At 38.5% G+C, this 19,632-nt stretch overlaps 3 protein-coding genes across 8 annotated transcripts; 1 reads left to right on the top strand and 2 right to left on the bottom strand.

The window, feature by feature from the left end:
* The first annotated feature begins 217 nt into the window (after window positions 1–217).
* On the top strand, window positions 218–2,973 carry LOC131301281 (uncharacterized). The gene is made up of 4 exons (XM_058327474.1): window positions 218–554; window positions 928–1,055; window positions 1,417–1,758; window positions 1,853–2,973. Exons 3-4 carry the CDS (start codon window positions 1,423–1,425, stop codon window positions 2,390–2,392), a joined length of 876 nt encoding a protein of 291 aa, XP_058183457.1. The 5' UTR covers window positions 218–554; window positions 928–1,055; window positions 1,417–1,422; the 3' UTR covers window positions 2,393–2,973.
* Window positions 2,974–7,051: 4,078 nt separating this feature from the next.
* Window positions 7,052–8,634, bottom strand: LOC131299637 (uncharacterized). Its single transcript, XM_058325221.1, has 3 exons — window positions 8,273–8,634; window positions 7,761–7,888; window positions 7,052–7,378 (listed from the first exon to the last, which is right to left on the bottom strand). The coding sequence occupies exons 1-3, from the start codon at window positions 8,397–8,399 to the stop codon at window positions 7,052–7,054; spliced, it is 582 nt and encodes a 193-aa protein (XP_058181204.1). The 5' UTR covers window positions 8,400–8,634.
* An 896-nt stretch (window positions 8,635–9,530) lies between these two features.
* LOC131301282 (putative B3 domain-containing protein Os03g0621600) lies at window positions 9,531–14,104 on the bottom strand. 6 transcript variants are annotated; one of them, XM_058327477.1, is made up of 5 exons: window positions 13,998–14,104; window positions 12,873–13,028; window positions 11,887–12,205; window positions 11,270–11,454; window positions 9,531–9,881 (listed from the first exon to the last, which is right to left on the bottom strand). In XM_058327477.1, exons 1-5 carry the CDS (start codon window positions 14,049–14,051, stop codon window positions 9,636–9,638), a joined length of 960 nt encoding a protein of 319 aa, XP_058183460.1. In that variant the 5' UTR covers window positions 14,052–14,104; the 3' UTR covers window positions 9,531–9,635. The 6 variants fall into 6 exon arrangements, with proteins under 6 accessions (XP_058183460.1, XP_058183458.1, XP_058183461.1 ...); XM_058327475.1 differs by having other exon boundaries at window positions 13,891–14,042; XM_058327478.1 differs by having other exon boundaries at window positions 12,873–13,000; window positions 13,891–14,017.
* Window positions 14,105–19,632: the final 5,528 nt, after the last annotated feature.

Below are 19,632 nucleotides of genomic sequence, written 5' to 3' on the forward strand. Positions count from 1 at the left end.
TTCAAAACCGGGTTTCATGATGGAAAATTTCGGAACCACACTCAAACATTTTTTCCTCTCTTGCCTTTAATCTACGATTAGACGCACCGATTGTAAACCCTATCTTCCACCCGTTTTGAAATCTTACAGCAACCAAACCCTATATTCAACCTCTTTTCCCTTCAATTTTTGCAGAGGATGCAGACCGAATCTCACGCCTCTCTCTCTCTCTCTCTCTCTCTCACCCACCGACTTTACTCATCTGTAACTGTGCCGAAGAAGCCATCTCTTTAACACTCAACCACTCGCACAGATCTCAACCTTGTCTTCTCTCTGCACAAAGCTCTCTATACGATTAGTCACACCCATCATTCAAGTAGATTTGCAAATCTCATACCTATACTAGGTCTTCTTTATCTTCAAGCAAACAAGCCCCTTTCTCTATAAAATGGCCCCAATCCGTGCTGGTAAAAGCCATAAGCGATCGAAGAAGAACACCACGGAGAAGGTTGGGGCAAACGTTGTGAGGTGCGGAAGATGGGTTCTCCGACAGACGAAAATTTGAAAAGCTAGAGGTATTCAATTGACAATGCATGTGGTAGTTTGATTTTAATTTATAAACTTGAACAATTTGTAAAAGTGTTTTCTGATTTGAAGCTATGAATAATTTCTTTTGATATTGAAAAACCCTAACATTCAAGAATCATTCAATTCAGAGAGAGAGAATCTTGAGTTTCGTATTCTGTTTTCCTTGATCTTTTCCAGATCCGATTACAAGCTATATATGAAAATACACCAAACTCAGTTGGTTTTTTTTTGGGTCAAACGGCCAAACTCATAACTGACTAATCACCACAACACCACTAACTAATCACTAACCACCTTCTAAATAGACGTGAAAACTCTAACCAATTTCTGACTTTAATGCCCTTGCTTGTTTCTATGTAGCCCAAATTTTTTCTCCAAAGACGCCTCCAAGACAAGTTCCAAGTCAGGTTTCAGTCAAGAAGAAGAAGCATTCATCTTCTCCCTTCCCTTCAGAACAGTCGTGCACCGGCGAGAATAGCATACCAGTGGTATATGACTCTTACTTGTTAACTCGGAATAAGTGTCTGTTGTGTGCTTTCGGTTTTTTTTTTTTTTTTGCTTTTTACATTATTGGAAATTGTCTATGTCATCTATTTTAAGGTTTAAGGTCAAGCCAAGGTTAAAGTGATATGTGGAATATGTTATTAGTTTTGGATCCGCTAAAATCAAAATGGACCTTCACCTTTTTTTAAAAGAAGTCAACACTATTTTTATTGCTCTCTTTCATTACTGTGTGGCAAAACAGTAGTAGGGGAGACCTTTTTCTACTTTGCTTCAAACTAGACTATAGAGAATCTTAGTGGTAACTAACGTGTCATGTTCTGTATACCCTTTTGTTGCTTGAACTAGGGTAGAATGGCTGATGATTTGTCGGATATTGGGATGTGGGGGTACTCCACTGTGGAGACTTTCATAAATATAATGCTTGATGAGGTGAAGAAAGAGGGACAAACTAGTAGCAACAAAGATAGAAACTTGACGGCTAGGCAGTGGACATCCATTGAGGGAGAGATGACAGTGAGGTTGAGGAGGAGGGGATATACTACGAAAAAATTGCAGGGCAAATTTGCGCGTTTGAAGAAGGCATATAAGGCATTTGTGGCACTAAAAGTCAAGCAAACAGGGCTAGGATGGGATGAGGCTACTGGAACAGTCACAATGTCAGACACTGATTGGCAACTTTACCTTCAGGTACCTTCACATTAGGCAACCCAATCAACAACAAATTTTCAAATTCTACAATCTGTTTTTTAACTTTAGGCCCTTTTGATTTCTCAACTTATAGGCACACCCTGATGCTAAGCCTTTCCGAACCAAAGGACTTGAACATTATAACCTTCTTGCTGAATTGTTGGGCAACACTATGGCGACTGGAGCATATGCGCCAGATTCAACTGTAGGGCCCATAACGACGGATGATGAGGATGAGATGGAGGCACTCATGCATAGGATGAGGAAAGGGAAAGGGCTGCAAGGTGATACCTCTTCAGGTTCTAAGGGCAAAAGAAAGTCAGATGATGGGCAAAGTTGTGGTAGGAGTCATCCTAGCAAGATGGTTAGGAAGGAGCATGCATATGAGCAAATAGCATTCTGTAAGAAAGCTAAAGGAGAGTGGTACCAAACTGCTAAGATTCAAAACACTGAACAAGTTGATCCAAAGTCCGAACCTTCGGCCATTGAGATACTAAACTCATTCAAGCCATTTGTCGAACCAACTCAGTTTCTTAAGGCTTTCAACAGGCTTGCCGAGAACCTACAACTTAGGAAATCATTTGTTCAATTGGATCCTGACATGAGGCGCTTTTGGGTCGAAACCCTTGAGTAGTGGTTGTTGCTTGACTAGGCAGTTGGAAGTCTTGTGTACCAGTTGGAAGTTTGTTGTAGGTTGAAGTTTCTGTTGGTTGTTGTTTTAAGTTTTAGTTGGATGTCGTCTGTTGTAGGCTTCTTATGTTTGCCTCTTTGTTTGTGCTATTATCCAGTTTTTATGTTTTAGGTAGTAAGAAGGATGCCACAAACTATGTTAGTCCCTTTTCATTCAAAGAAGTGGTTAGGTCAGTCGCTTTCTTGTTGTAGGAAAATGCCAATAGCATGGTGATTTTGTCATTTCTTCCTCGTATGACTTGATGAATTCCAGTTGGTTATTAATGCTCTACTAGTACTTGTGTGTTGAATGCTTCTTTTTTGTGTGAAAAATGGATATCCCTTGTCATATTTGTAAAATCCTGAGAGAGGCAAATAATTAGCATTGTATTCAGTTTCAGTTTTTGTCCATTGTCCAAACTTGATTAAAATGTGCATTATCAAAGAAACTGAGCTATAGACTTTGAATTCACCTGATGTAGTTAAATGGCTCACATGACTCACCAAGTAAGAGAAACTGCATATTAAATTTCAGTTGCATAATTATAAGCTCAGTATTTCAAGTGTTGAATACTGATAGGTGCAGACATTACTCTGACCCATCTGATGCTTATCAAAAAATAAAATTTTTTAATCTGTATGCTGGCCCATGTGAGTGTATGAGTTACAATAGGAAGGATATCTTAACTGGGCTGCTATGATTTTTTAATCGTCAAGAGAGAAAAAGAATAATCAAGAGAGAAAAAGCATGGTGGTTAAGGCAGTCCCAAGTTTCCTAATTTGATTGGAGATGGAATAATGTATGATTTCAGGGCCAAGGCTGCTTCCATAAGTATATACATGTATTCTACCATAGTGAAATATGTGACAGATGATAGAAACTTTTTCCATTTACCATTTTATATTCTTGTAAGCCTTCATAAAAAGTCTTTCACCTGATGTTATACTTAAGTTTCATTTTTTGGAAACATGTTTCAGTTTTGATTCTTGATCAGGAAAGTTTTTGTGGTCCTGTTTTTAGCCTGCAGTTTTGTTGGAAAACTTAGGTTGTACTCGTAAAGAATCCACTGGTATGTCGTCATCACATGGTGCATCATGGCAATACCAATACGAGCAGGGAAGTAGTAGTAGTGATGGTGATGACATGATGATAATGGACATGCTTTCGTCTTCGGACGACGAAAGGCAACCACAACGCAATGCCCCCTTCACTGGGCAAGAATATGTAACACATTTATTGAATGGGCATCAAGATACCATACAAGATGTCTTGCGTGTAGATGCCCCAACGTTTAGGTCAATGGTTGCTGAGTTGGTACTTAGAGGCAACCTTAAATGGGATCATATGCATTTATCTGTGGAAGAGTCATTGGCCATATTCTTATACATTTGTGGGCAAAGCGGAAGGCATAGAACTATTGCAGATCGTTTCCATCATTCCACAGACACCATATGCCGACACTTCAAGTACATGAGGTGTGCCCTTTGTACGTTAGCTCCATTCATAATTCGACCGCCTGATTTGAATGTTACCCCTCCTGAAATTATCAATGATCAAAGATTCTATCCGTGGTTTAAGGTAATTGTACAGTCCAATAGTAGTTAAATACATGTATTCCTATACGACACCTTTGTAATTATGTCAATTGTTATAGGACTGTATCGGTGCCATAGATGGGACACACATCGAAGCTTGGGTGCCTACCACACAAGAAACAGCATATCGTGGAAGGAAGGTTACCAAAACTCACTTGCTAGACTAGTTTCGAATTTCATGAACTGTAGTTGCTTTTAGGGGATCTCCAACTTATTTGTTTGTGTGACGATTGGGATTTATATCATATTGAAGCGTTGTCCAAGTGATGATGTCTAATTTTGTCCTGGCTTTCAAAATATCAAGCCGTTCTTAAAACACTATCCCAGTTTGTTATCTTGGCTTGTTTGCTTTAAAAATATATCTAATCACATCCTTCCATCCTTTTGGCCCATATTTCACTTTTTTTTCCTTGGAGCTTATTTAGATTTTAGAAGCTTGATGCTGTCTGTTTTTTTGTGTGTGAGCTATCGGATTATTTTAAAGATGACAGATGTCAGTCATCTCCATCAATTAACCTATTCTTGATGTGGCAAGAAACAGAATACACTAATGCCTCATCAATTATACACTAATGCAACATGCTGCCATCACATTTTGAGTTTTGGTAGCCTTCCTTCCACGATATGCTGTTTCTTGTGTGGTAGGCACCCAAGCTTCGATGTGTGTCCCATCTATGGCACCGATACAGTCCTGTAACAGTTGACATAATTACAAAGGTGTCGTATAGGAATACATGTATTTAACTACTATTGGACTGTACAATTACCTTAAACCACGGATAGAATCTTTGATCATTGATAATTTCAAGAGGGGTAACATTCAAATCAGGCGGTCGAATTATGAATGGAGCTAACGTACAAAGGGCACGCCTCATGTACTTGAAGTGTCGGCATATGGTGTCTGTGGAATGTTGGAAATGATCTGCAACAGTTCTATGCCTTCCGCTTTGCCCACAAATGTATAAGAATATGGCCAATGACTCTTCCACAGATAAATGCATATGATCCCATTTAAGGTTGCCTCTAAGTACCAACTCAGCAACCAATGACCTAAACGTTGGGGCATCTACACGCAAGACATCTTGTATGGTATCTTGATGCCCATTCAATAAATGTGTTACATATTCTTGCCCAGTGAAGGGGGCATTGCGTTGTGGTTGCCTTTCGTCGTCCGAAGACGAAAGCATGTCCATTATCATCATGTCATCACCATCACTACTACTACTTCCCTGCTCGTATTGGTATTGCCATGATGCACCATGTGATGACAACATACCAGTGGATTCTTTACGAGTACAACCTAAGTTTTCCAACAAAACTGCAGGCTAGAAACAGGACCACAAAAACTTTCCTGATCAAGAATCAAAACTGAAACATGTTTCCAAAAAATGAAACTTAAGTATAACATCAGGTGAAAGACTTTTTATGAAGGCTTACAAGAATATAAAATGGTAAATGGAAAAAGTTTCTATCATCTGTCACATATTTCACTATGGTAGAATACATGTATATACTTATGGAAGCAGCCTTGGCCCTGAAATCATACATTATTCCATCTCCAATCAAATTAGGAAACTTGGGACTGCCTTAACCATCATGCTTTTTCTCTCTTGATTATTTTTTCTCTCTTGACGATTAAAAAATCATAGCAGCCCAGTCAAGATATCCTTCCTATTGTAACTCATACACTCACATGGGCCAGCATACAGATTAAAAAATTTTATTTTTTGATAAGCATCAGATGGGTCAGAGTAATGTCTGCACCTATCAGTATTCAACACTTGAAATACTGAGCTTATAATTATGCAACTGAAATTTAATATGCAGTTTCTCTTACTTGGTGAGTCATGTGAGCCATTTAACTACATCAGGTGAATTCAAAGTCTATAGCTCAGTTTCTTTGATAATGCACATTTTAATCAAGTTTGGACAATGGACAAAAACTGAAACTGAATACAATGCTAATTATTTGCCTCTCTCAGGATTTTACAAATATGACAAGGGATATCCATTTTTCACACAAAAAAGAAGCATTCAACACACAAGTACTAGTAGAGCATTAATAACCAACTGGAATTCATCAAGTCATACGAGGAAGAAATGACAAAATCACCATGCTATTGGCATTTTCCTACAACAAGAAAGCAACTGACCTAACCACTTCTTTGAATGAAAAGGGACTAACATAGTTTGTGGCATCCTTCTTACTACCTAAAACATAAAAACTGGATAATAGCACAAACAAAGAGGCAAACATAAGAAGCCTACAACAGATGACATCCAACTAAAACTTAAAACAACAACCAACAGAAACTTCAACCTACAACAAACTTCCAACTGGTACACAAGACTTCCAACTGCCTAGTCAAGCAACAACCACTACTCAAGGGTTTCGACCCAAAAGCGCCTCATGTCAGGATCCAATTGAACAAATGATTTCCTAAGTTGTAGGTTCTCAGCAAGCCTGTTGAAAGCCTTAAGAAACTGAGTTGGTTCGACAAACGGCTTGAATGAGTTTAGTATCTCAATGGCCGAAGGTTCGGACTTTGGAACAACTTGTTCAGTGTTTTGGATCTTAACAGTTTGGTACCACTTTCCTTTAGCTTTCTGACACAATGCTATTTGCTCATATGCATGCTCCTTCCTAACCATCTTGCTAGGATGACTCCTACCACAACTTTGCCCATCATCTGACTTTCTTTTGCCCTTAGAACCTGAAGAGGTATCACCTTGCAGCCCTTTCCCTTTCCTCATCCTATGCATGAGTGCCTCCATCTCATCCTCATCATCCGTCGTTATGGGCCCTACAGTTGAATCTGGCGCATATGCTCCAGTCGCCATAGTGTTGCCCAACAATTCAGCAAGAAGGTTATAATGTTCAAGTCCTTTGGTTCGGAAAGGCTTAGCATCAGGGTGTGCCTATAAGTTGAGAAATCAAAAGGGCCTAAAGTTAAAAAACAGATTGTAGAATTTGAAAATTTGTTGTTGATTGGGTTGCCTAATGTGAAGGTACCTGAAGGTAAAGTTGTCAATCAGTGTCTGACATTGTGACTGTTCCAGTAGCCTCATCCCATCCTAGCCCTGTTTGCTTGACTTTTAGTTCCAGAAATGCCTTATATGCCTTCTTCAAACGCGCAAATTTGCCCTGCAATTTTTTCGTAGTATATCCCCTCCTCCTCAACCTCACTGTCATCTCTCCCTCAATGGATGTCCACTGCCTAGCCGTAAAGTTTCTATCTTTCTTGCTACTAGTTTGTCCCTCTTTCTTCACCTCATCAAGCATTATATTTATGAAAGTCTCCACAGTGGAGTACCCCCACATCCCAATATCCGACAAATCATCAGCCATTCTACCCTAGTTCAAGCAACAAAAGGGTATACAGAACATGACACATTAGTTACCACTAAGATTCTCTATAGTCTAGTTTGAAGCAAAATAGAAAAAGGTCTCCCCTACTACTGTTTTGCCACACAGTAATGAAAGAGAGCAATAAAAATAGTGTTGACTTCTTTTAAAAAAAGGTGGAGGTCCATTTTGATTTTAGCGGATCCAAAACTAATAACATATTCCACATATCACTTTAACCTTGGCTTGACCTTAAACCTTAAAATAGATGACATAGATAATTTCCAATAATGTAAAAAGCAAAAAAAAAAAAAAACCGAAAGCACACAACAAACACTTATTCCGGGTTAACAAGTAAGAGTCATATAGTTAACAAGTAAGAGTCATATACCACTGGTATGCTATTCTCGCCGGTGCACGACTGTTCTGAAGGGAAGGGAGAAGATGAATGCTTCTTCTTCTTGACTGAAACCTGACTTGGAACTTGTCTTGGAGGCGTCTTTGGAGAAAAAATTTGGGCTACATAGAAACAAGCAAGGGCATTAAAGTCAGAAATTGGTTAGAGTTTTCACGTCTGTTTAGAAGGTGGTTAATGATTAGTTAGTGGTGTTGTGGTGATTAGTCAGTTATGAGTTTGGCCGTTTGACCCAAAAAAAAAAAAAAAAACACAACTGAGTTTGGTGTATTTTCATATATAGCATGTAATCGGATCTGGAACAGATCAAGGAAAACAGAATACGAAACTCAAGATTCTCTCTCTCTCTGAATTGATTGATTCTTGGATGTTAGGGTTTTTCAATATCAGAAGAAATTATTCATAGCTTCAAATCAGAAAACACTTTTACAAATTGTTCAAGTTTATAAATTAAAATCAAACTACCACATGCATTGTCAATTGAATACCTCTAGCTTTTCGAATTTTCGTTTGTCGGAGAACCCATCTTCCGCACCTCACAACGTTTGCCCCAACCTTCTCCGCGGTGTTCTTCTTCGATCGCTTATGGCTTTTACCAGCACGGATTGGGGCCATTTTATAGAGAAAGGGGCTTGTTTGCTTGAAGATAAAGAATACCTGGTATAGGTATGAGATTTGCAAATCTACTTGAATGATGGATGTGACTAATCGTATAGAGAGCTTTGTGCAGAGAGAAGACAAGGTTGAGATCTGTGCGAGTGGTTGAGTGTTAAAGAGATGGCTTCTTCGGCACAGTTACAGATGAGTAAAGTCGGTGGGTGAGAGAGAGAGAGAGAGGCGTGAGATTCGGTCTGCATCCTCTGCAGAAATTGAAGAGAAAAGAGGTTGAATATAGGGTTTGGTTGCTGTAAGATTTCAAAACGGGTGGAAGATAGGGTTTACAGTCTATGCGTCTAATCGTAGATTAAAGGCGAGAGAGGAGAAAATGTTTGAGTGTGGTTCCGAGATTTTCCATCATGAAACCCGGTTTTGAATTTGGGACTGAATACGGGTTATGGGCTTTTTACCCGAAACCCGATTTAAAAAGCCCAAAACGAACTCAGCCGTAGTGTTCGTATGTGAAATTATTAGTCTAGCTTTTCAAGATGCCATGATGATGCATCCCATGTGTAATAGTAGTTTTTAAGATGCCATGATGATGTATCCCATATGTAATAGTAGTAGTCATGATGTATTTGGGAACCTTCCAGGCCTCTCTTCACTCTATAAAAGAGGAGGCTTTCACTAATGTATCCTCAGACTTAAGCAATTATATATTCCTTGTGTTGTGTTCTCTCTATTCTTGATCCTAACCTACTTATGGATGGTCATTGAAGCACAAGCAGTTATTGAAAACAAAGATGGATGATATTTTTGACTTGTTAAAAGTTCATGAACAAGCTCGAGCTTAATTCAAACCTAGGCCAGTTCCGCTCGCTAAAATCTTAATAATAATAATAAAAAATGCACGCAAAAATGTCAAAATTTGGCTCTTTTCTTTTGCAACCCAAGTTGTATCCACGGAGCAAACACAAGGAGATGACATGCACCTACCATATCCTCATTGAAAGTGGGAACAAGGGAAGCATATATGAACATCTAAATTGCAAAAGAGAATACCCTGATACTTCATCTGCATGAATTACAGTTCTAGCTAGGTACTTCAAAAACTTAAGGCAAAGATTAAATATGTGAAACACATAGAGATATTCCATGCAAACTACCCCTTCCTGGGTTTCTTCTTTATGAATGAAGCTTAAATTATTATTTCAGCGTCAGAAATAGTTTAACATTGCACCTACAAAGAATCACTCAATCCAGACATCTAAAAACAGAAACTTTCAGAACAAAATCCTCTCTCTCAACAAGTTCAAATACACAAACATCGCCTACTTTTAGTGCGTTTTCTCGGGAAAAGATGGGCCAACCATGAGTGATCATGCGTACATGTCTTCGACCTCTGCACAAACCCACAGACCACGACTTATTTGAAACAACAAGTGTTGCACTCTGTCTATCCTGTTGCATGACACTGCTGACAAAGCTCGCTGGTACATTCTGCAAAATGTAGAAGGTCCATATAGTAAGGCATCTTCTTGTTCGGCTCTTTCCAATATGGTTGAAACTTGGTATTGCACCGACGTAGACATGCCAACACTTGATATTACACGTAATTAAAAAAAGAAAAATAAAGGACAAGACATGTTGGGTATGCGTTAAGAAGATGTATTGGTGTATTTCTATTACATACCAGGGCTCCGTTCGTTTCAATGTAAAATGTTTTTTCAGAATACAAACTTCAAACTTTTATTTTGTCTTGTTTGGTTGGCACATGAAAAATATTTTCAGAGAGAGAGAGAGAGAGAGAGAGAGAGAGCTGAGAATAAGGGCATTGAATGTGGGTTAGAACTAACGATCGAGGAAACACTGGAAACATTTTACATATAACATGTAAAATATTTTCCTCATTTTTTATACAACCAAACACCGGAAAATAGGTAAAACATTTTACGCCCAAACAAATAGAGCCTAAATGTTTAAATGTAAATGATGACAAAGAAGTATGTTCTAATCACAATAGAGACAATCTATATGACTATTCATATATGGAATTACATCATTAGATTTGTAGTTGCATCAAAGTGCTCCAACAAAGATCAATTCCTAGTTCACATCTGTCTTTATAATCAACTAATTATCCATCACTTTCAAACACACAATTTTATAAGCTTTTATAGGAGCTTACAATTTCCTTTCACACCAACGACGTACACCGAGAGTGTCCTAGCAACTGGTGTGTCCTGAGCCTTGTTCTCTAGTGTCACTGATTATCCAAATAGAAAAAATGGAGAAAAGACCCGACATTTTTGTTTCGAGTGTAGGATACGTGTCTGGAGAGAGTTGTGTAAGACATAGGTGAGGTGTCCATGCTTTATAAGTTGCCCACGTTTATTGACTAGGGCATCTCAATAGGCACCGTGCCCATGATACTAGTCAAAAGCAAAATGATTAAAATTTTATGCAAAAAATCATCCATATTAGCGTGGAAGTGGTACTTTTAATATTGAGATTTCCAAAACATCAAGCTTCAGTGGTTGGTATTATAATTTGAAAAGAGAGGACCTCAAAATGTCATAGGCTCATAGCATTATTCCAATAAAGAATTGGCAGACAAATATCTTCAATGTGAAGTCATAAGTTGATCCTGCTCTGCATAACTTTGCAGATTGTATCTATTACAGCGGTGCCAATTCGACGTGGCCAGAAAACTCTTCATCTCCAAGATCCAAGCACAGCCTAAACAGATTTTTCATGGGAAAATAACACATTCTCGTGTTGAAAAATCTAACATGGGGGAGGGAATCGACTACAAACATCAGGAAGTGTAATAGCATATATGGCTATATGCCTTTTTGCTCTATGAAAATACAGGGTTCATAACTTACCACAGGTCCACGAGTCACATATGTAGAACCCATGAGAATTTTGAAGAACGGAAATTTGGACGTGAATTTATCAGCTTCCTTAAGAGCCCTGCCTTTCTTTTGAAGCCCTGAAGGTCTTCTGGAGCATAAATTATTGTCAGCAATTTGGTCGCTACTTACTATGCATGACAGCCGTTTAGATTTCCCTGCATTGTTTAACACATGTTTAGTTCGATGCAGTTGTTCCACATGTTGCATTCTGCATATCCGGGTTGGTGCCATGACTTGGGGGCAGCAGCAGCAGCGCTGCTGTGACTGCAAATCAGTCCATCCTCAAGCCCCATAATCAGATTGGAACCGTTCATTCTGTTAGGCTCCTCAACAAGGTATAACCAATGCAAAGAAATCAGATTGATCGAACATAAGTAGCCACATAATTGGACATCATTTAATTCTCAAACTTATACTAGCCGTTAAAGTTTTTCAAGACAGACAGGAATCTAATCATCTGTCTACCAACGTCCGATCAACCTTATTTTCCGCGTTAATAATCTACTTAATAGTAGTAGCAATTGGGCCCCATTTATAGTCACAAACACCAACCCTGCTTGTGCATTTGCATATCCAGAGAAACTTACTATTCTCAACAGTTTGATTCTCTTGCGGAAGTGAAATTGCTCTGTGAATATCACTAGTCGGAGGATTTGGCTCCTTTAGACAACCATTCTTGCCATATATTTTGACATAAAAATTCGCATTGACACCGTAGTAGAAAACGAGAAAATCTCCAAATTCTAGCGAGTTATCCAGCACAAATTGATGCCAACCTTCGTGGAAATACAAAGAGTCATTGACCTCGTTCAATTCTACCTTCCATGATCTTCCCTCCATATTTGTAATTGTAGATTTGTAAGGTAAAACTCCATTGAAATACTTCAAAAATTCAGGCGGGATTTGCTATGAAAAAATAGCAAGGAATGAGTTAATCGTCCAAAAAGATCACTTTTTTTTATCCCTACACTCAATAAGAAACAAATATAACCGAAGAAAGAGAAGAAACTTGGGAGTGGCATTACACTGCAGAGAATAGATATGCTGTCTTTTCCAAAAACAATTCCTAATAATATATCATGAAAATGACAGAATTTTTGATAAAACACTTTTAATAACACTGCAGAGAATAGAAATGCTGTGTTTTCGAAAACCAAATCGAAATAATACTATGACAATGACAGGATTTTCGTCAATATATTTTTATGTTTACAAACTTCCATAATAATGGAAACATTAATAGAAAAGACTGAAATTCATTTGATTCACTATTCTGTAATCAATTTTTAAAAAATTCAAAAATAGTTAAATATGGACAATTATTTTGGAATGGAGGGAGTATCAATTTTGAGGAAACAGCAGTGAAAATACAGAAAATACACACTGGCTTTCCTGAAAACTTAAGAATTTCAGAAAGCGGCCAACCAAACAAAACGTTCAATCATTCTCCCATTTATTTGGCCCAAAGGATATTATAGAACCATCAAAGATTCAAAATAGGACTTCAAACACACCATAATCAAGGCTATGGAGATGAATAATCCTCTGTATAGAGAAGGGGAGTAGATTTTACCACTTCTTGGGAGGATTGATCAGGTACAAATACTTTGAAGAACTGAGGAGAACTCTCCGAAAAAGGGAACTCTTCACCCGGTTTAACCATTGCCTCTAGCCAGGGCCGACCCTCAGCGTTTTGGGGCCCTAAGAAAACATCATCTAAGATGCTTCCCTTCACATTTCCGCAGCCGTATTCATAAAGATAAATCCGCATCATAAGAACAATCATCATGATAATTGAAAAGAATATAGTTATCTTGTTGGTTCATATTTCAACAAAGTTCAATTATCAACAAGAAAAACACAAAGCAACAATCTTTAGAAGAATTGAATGACCTCCAACAAAATCTCACTAAGGCATGCCCCACTTGTAGCTACAAAATTACTAAATAAGCTTTGATAGTCAAGATTATTGTACTCTGCTAGTGCTTGCATAATTAACATCTCTTTAACCATTACCATTCTCACATTTGCTTACATATTCTTCATGCAAATGTTCTTATGTGTTACTATAATCTGAGTTATAAGAAACCTTTTAACTTTAGCTTTTTGATAACTCAGTTCAGTGTCTGGCCCCGAGGCAACTAATCAAGAGGATCAACCCCACCGTCCACTAGAAGGCCCAATTAAATATGTAAGAAAGCTTATAACTGAGGTCACAACCACTGTGATGTCTGATATATGTTAGAATTAGTCAATTTCTTCAAGATATAACTTTCAAAACGAATGCAGTTCATCACTCTGAACTGGTAAACAGGAAGTATTAACAACTGCAAATGCAATCATTATTCAAAGAAAAAGTAATAAACATTAGCAAAAAAAGCAACAAAGGAATAAAGATCATCAATCAGTAAAACAAACGCGGGCTATGAATCATTTTGGGTATACGGTTGAGGCCAAATGTGCATCTGCCAATTTTAGAACTTTGATCCAAACATTAAAATAAATAAAAAAAATCAACACCCGCATAACTTGCATGCATCAACTAACAAAAAAAAAATCGACACCGTCGTAACTTGCATGCATCTACTTACCAAAACATCCGACAGCAGACAGAGGTTAATCGGGGTTTCAAAAATCCGAGAGAGAGAGAGAGAGAGAGAGAGAGAGAGAGAGAGATATGACATATTGATTGACATACCAGAAGAGAGTCAACAACCCCTTCAACAATGACACGTTTGTGTTTTCTACCCATAATGATATAGAAATTTCAATGAGGTCACCGAATGTTTTGGGTGGCCTTTTGGTTTGGGCTGAGACTTGGGTTTGGGCTTTTTAATTGGTTCTGGGGCGCTGCTATTCGCAGTCCTTTATTTTCTCCAATAATCCGTTAAAAATTTCCGATTATACTCGACAATTAGTTACCGAAATTGAGATATATTTTCAGCATCCAATTATCGAAATACAATATATTTTTCAACAGCTATTTACCAAAAATGTATGTTCGGCAGTTGTTTACCGAAAGTTGAACATATTTTTGACATGTAGTTACTGAAATATAATTTTGTTTCCAACAGCTATTTACCGAAATGTTATGTATGATTTTCAACAACCATTTACCGAAATGTAGTAGGCTATGAGAGAAAATAAAGGGCTGCGAATAGCAACGCCCTTGATTTTGGAATGTGGAATAATAGAGTGGAAAAAATGATGACGTGAATTTTTATAGGGTAAATTTCACTCACCTACCCTGAGGTTTCTGACAATTGCAGAGACCTCCCTTGTAGCACCTTTTTATTCAAGGTTTTGTAATGTTGACATAAACCAGTATTATTTTAGTATGTGTAGTAAATGGAAAATGATAGTCTGTTTTTCTAAAAATTTGATGACATTTGCGAGGACAAAAATGCTTTACTAACACTGAAAAGGAAAAAAGTGCGTAACTATTTTGGAGTTTATGGCACACTCCTATTCGTTACTTCATAAAAAAAAATAAAAAATGCATAATTTATGCCATAAAAATGTGTAACTAATGAGGAAAAAAAAATGCATATCATACGCCTAAATAGTACCTGCCATGAGCAAAGGCGTTCGTCTTGGGCCCCTAAAAGATTATGTAGTATTCAATAAATATAGCTCTATATGACCAATCATTCAAAAATGTGGACAAAAATTGAAAAAAATTCATATAAAATTAGCTAGTATTATTCGTCTTTTGTAACCTTTTTTTTTTCTTCTTTCAGTTATAATTTCTTTACTTTTAGACTCCTCTCATCAATACGAATGATTGATCTAAAAAATATTCAGTGGATCTAACCAAAATTCATAAAAGACGAACAAAAATATCAAAATAAAATTACCAAAAATTTAGGGAGAATGGTTACACCGCTATACTAGTTCTTCTCATTCTCAACTACCTTGGTAATTTTCACATTTTCACAAAATCAAGTTTTGCTCCTTACAAAGATGTGACTCCTAACCCATTTGTTTATACCCTTAACTTTCAAGAGGGAGATACAGGGTTCGAGTTTATGGAGAGACATCGAACTCGTTTTAGTTGTTAACTCACTAATTTTCTGCTAATCCCCATCTGATGTATATAATATAGGGAAAACAAAGTTTTGCTCCTAGCCTTAAGCACACTTTCCTCATCATTTGTTGATGACAAAAGCATACGTTTAAAAGGACAAGAAAAATGAACCCCAAAAAAAAAAAACTCGATTTATCTCCTTTTTTCCACTAATGCAAAAAAAATGAACCAAAAGTAGAACTTTTGGTTTGGATTTGCTTCAGTAGGATTAGAGACTTGAGGGTATTATTGGCATAAAGAATGGAAAAATATGATGAAGTCAACCTTCTTTGATTCAAGGATTGTTGTCAAGGTGGAAATTATTGACTTTTAGGGCTATGGTTGCTTTCATCCTCTTGAATGAGGATTTTCTTTGGTTAAGAGAATAAATTCTTACACCGGCTGTGTAAAATCCCTCATTTCCTCCAAACCAATAAAATAGTGTAACATCAGCAAACAAGTACTAAACTTGGAAAAATCAGACCTTTTCGTTGCTTTTGGTTACCAGGGTTGACTTTGCAAGAGTCAACTATAGGGGGCCAAAGTTTGAATAGTTACATAAAAGAGTCCTTCTATAACCACACTCATTTTACACACTTACATGCACAAGTGTGTGGGCTCCACACATACTAGAGTGTGTAGTGTGTGTGTGGAGCCCACACACTTATGTGTGTGGATGTGTATTTAGGTGTGTAAAATGGGTGTAGTTATCGAATTATTGTACATAAAAACCCCATCAGTACATAAAGACCCATTTTCCCATTATCAGCCAACTTGTACCTTTTCCTTACTCTGTGTGTAGAAACTATTTGGCTTGAATTTTTGGCTACTTCAGAAATATGATTGTGTACAAGCCTGTCAGAAAAGACTTGTAATTATCCTTTTCAGATTCAACTTATAAAAGCCAAACTTAATCAGATGATTATGATGTCGGTTCAATTACCTCAACAAAAAGGATTTTTCTTTCTAGAAGTATTGAAACGGCACAACGATTCACTAGAAATTTGACAACCCAAAGAAGAACAAGATACCTTGATCAATTCAAAACAACTTGCTTTCCAATTCATTCTCCAACTTCAAAATAAAACGAACAGAACAGATTACAGTGTGATTACTACTACTACAAACTGCTTGTAGACACCCCAATCCAGACCTCGAAGGGTTTTTGAACATCCCGATGATGAAATAAAGGAAACAATACATTTGAGAGCTTGGACAAAGGACTCCTTCAGTCCAAACCTCAAAGCCCAGGCCAAAAGTCCAAAAGCCCTAGACTAGACATAGAATACCGCGCGGAATACTTCTACACCGCACGACATAATAGAATTCATTATGTCACACGAGGTCATGAGGTTAACCGCACGGCATTTTGGATAAAGTTCTGACTGGCTCAGCTAGCTATCGGCCACGCCCACTTGAGCCACAGCTACAAGTTGGCTAAGCGAAAAAGCACTTCTTGCCTGCCCAGAAAATACCTCCACCATTTGAATTCAAAATCCTTGGCTCTTACCTATAAATACACCATTCCACTCAAGGGAAAGGGGCCTTGAACCCTCTTTCTCTCTTATCATGCTTTCACACCCACTCTTCACTTTCCAAGTCTTGAGAAAGTTACTCCAAAAACATTCTCTAGGCTCTTTCTTTCTCAAAGTCCCTTATTTTTCTCCTCACCATTAAAAGTGAGTCCTTAACTCACTTTAAGGTGCCAACTACCGAGTATACCCATCTATCATGCACATCCACACCTCTCTTTCTCACTGATCGTCCCGGTGCCCATCCACCATCATCCGTCCTCGTCCAAGCTCAAGATCAAAGGTAAAATCCAAGTTTCTTTGGGTTAGTCGTCGTGACCTTGAGGGAACTTTTTCTTCTATCAGGCTTAACCCCATTTGGTTGAGTTTTGACTTAAAAATTATTTTAAGAAAATAAAGCAGCCACGGTTCTGAAGGCACCACGTCGGGCGGCATTTCGATGCGTTGCGCGGCGTAGTGTGTTTAAGCGCACGGCCTTTCATTAGCTACTATTTTCTTGTTTAAACTGTCTGAATCAAAGCTATCATTCATAAGGCCTGTTTTTGTTGTTGAGGAATCAGTTATCAGTGTTTTCAGAATAAGACCATATCTACAAGTCATATTCTGTTTTATAAACAAGGTTTTCTTGACCATCTCAAGCGATTAAACGTACTAAAAGTTGTTTTACGTCCTTGGCTTGATGAAATGGTACTGTCCTAAAGTGATCCAACGATTGAGCATTTTCGAATGCCTCTCAAAAATGTTGAAAGTAACATTCTGAGAGCTGATGACAGCCTGATAACAGAACAGATACCTCGCACGGCATATCGCAAAGCCGTGCGCGGCATTACAGTATGCCGTGAAGGAGATCACAGTAGTCCAGACAGTTTGTCAAGAAGTTTCTCTTTTCTTATATGCACTGCATCATCCTTACCATTTCTGTACTGGCAGCACCACGTACACGTCAATGTGATATACTTCTCATGTCCCTTCCCCTTTTTGCTTGTTTATTAAAAGAGTTCTATTTTCCAAAAGATTCATGAAAGTTTCCCCTTTGAAAATGTTTAATAGAGACCGGTTTCATCGGGCGAGTGGGGTGTTTTTCAACAAAACCTTCCACATTCGTAACGTGGCTCCCAAAAGCATTTTTCAAACGAGTTCTTGGTTTCTCGGATCATCCATCTCAAAAATTCGGGTGGCGACTCTCGGGCGCGCGCCGGTCGGGGAGCCCACAGTGGCGACTCTACTGGGGAGTATTATTAATCAAAACTTGGAAATTAATACATGAATGAACAATCTTCTAAAAGTCTGTCAAAACAGCATGCTTCACGCTGCTAAAGAACGAAATGGTAACGTAACAGGATCTCGTATCCGACCAATCCGAACTGGGACTTTACTATTGTTTGCTTGTGTAGTTCTCTCCGATAAATTGATTAATAAGAGTGAGCCAAGCTTGAAAGAAGCTTTCAAAGGGGAACTTTCACACATCTTTTGGAAAATGAAATTCTTTTATCATGTACACTCTGCACTGCACAAACCTCGCCAGTGTGTTTCAGCAATCTTGCCCAGTTCGCCGGTGACAAGCTCTCCCGGAATGCCTTGCAACTCTCGACGATGATGAGCCATCGTACTGTTCGACCATTGTCTTGCAATACACTTGACATGGGGAGTACATCTTGGCTCTAGTCCAAGGAACCCTTTTGAGACTCAAACCGGCCTTTGCACTTGTACATAACCATAGAACCATCCCAACTAAGACAGGAACCCATGGTTAGGACTTATCTGATATATCCTGTTTATGTGCTTTTCATTTCCGTACATACATATCATTCATGCATCATTACATTCTATAGGCTAGAGGATAGGGCACCCTTAGGATTCGGTCAGTCTAGGAGACTTTAAATCCATAGAGTTTGAGATACCTCTGGTATTTATCGTGCTCGAACGGCTCCCCTGGTCCAGGACTAACTTTAAGTTTGTACATATTTGGATTCCGACAATCATATTGCTCTGCCTCGGATGGTCAAGGTAAAGAGATTGGCTCCGGTTCTGAAACATTCAGAATTTAACCTGCCTAACAGCACCTACCTGGATTGTCGAAAATCTTTTGTGCAAACACCTTAAGTGAGGTCCAGATCACGGTAGGTCTTAGGCCTAGTTTCTAGAGGGTAGTTTCTAGAGGGCACGAGGAAGGGTAGGCTACGTATCCGTGATGAGTCATGAGTTTTCCCTCTTGCTTTGCTGCCAGTTCTAAAACATTTGTCGCCTACGAGAAGAAACTATACCCAATTGGTTTCGCCCCCTCCAAAGACTGGTTCGCAGACACCCTGGAAGGCACTCAGTTGTTTGAGGTTCTGGTAGTACAGGAAGAGCAACCGTCAATAGAAACACCACAGGAACCGTAAGCAGAAATACCACTTGAAAACCCCTTACCAATGGCTGACCAAAGAGATAGGATAGATGAGCTTAGGCAAAACATGGCCGCCTTAGATACTCAATTTAAACAGTCCATTGCTAATGTCGATGCACAGCTCAAGGCTTCAGTCGTGTCCATGAAGAATGACACAATCATGGTGATGGAGGCCATGCAAGAAATTAGTGATAAGCTTCAAACCAAACCTCCACCACAACCCGAGCAACCCAAAGAAGAAACGCCAGCTATGGATCCTAAGATGGCCGCTCTCGTTGCCAAGATCAGCAAGCTAGAGGAGTCCGTTCAAGAAACCAAGCGACTTGGGAAAAAAGAGGTCGACATG

This window comes from Rhododendron vialii, chromosome 9a (assembly GCF_030253575.1).
Source record: "Rhododendron vialii isolate Sample 1 chromosome 9a, ASM3025357v1".
NCBI lineage: Eukaryota > Viridiplantae > Streptophyta > Magnoliopsida > Ericales > Ericaceae > Rhododendron > Rhododendron vialii.

What these genes read in the sequence shown, in the direction of transcription:
- LOC131301281 (XM_058327474.1), top strand. Translation starts at nt 1,423, where the DNA reads ATGGCTGATGATTTGTCGGATATTGGGATGTGGGGGTACTCCACTGTG. An exon ending in ATTGGCAACTTTACCTTCAG is followed by an intron (nt 1,759 to 1,852) that starts GTACCTTCACAT and finishes CTCAACTTATAG; the next exon opens with GCACACCCTGATGCTAAGCC.
- LOC131301282 (XM_058327475.1), bottom strand. Translation starts at nt 13,995, where the DNA reads ATGTCAATCAATATGTCATATCTCTCTCTCTCTCTCTCTCTCTCTCTC. An exon ending in GTCTGCTGTCGGATGTTTTG is followed by an intron (nt 13,029 to 13,890) that starts GTAAGTAGATGC and finishes GGAAATGTGAAG; the next exon opens with GGAAGCATCTTAGATGATGT. An exon ending in ATCAATCCTCCCAAGAAGTG is followed by an intron (nt 12,206 to 12,872) that starts GTAAAATCTACT and finishes ATTTTTTCATAG; the next exon opens with CAAATCCCGCCTGAATTTTT.
- LOC131299637 (XM_058325221.1), bottom strand. Translation starts at nt 8,399, where the DNA reads ATGGCCCCAATCCGTGCTGGTAAAAGCCATAAGCGATCGAAGAAGAAC. An exon ending in GAAAATTCGAAAAGCTAGAG is followed by an intron (nt 7,889 to 8,272) that starts GTATTCAATTGA and finishes GTTTCTATGTAG; the next exon opens with CCCAAATTTTTTCTCCAAAG. An exon ending in GCGAGAATAGCATACCAGTG is followed by an intron (nt 7,379 to 7,760) that starts GTATATGACTCT and finishes TGCTTGAACTAG; the next exon opens with GGTAGAATGGCTGATGATTT.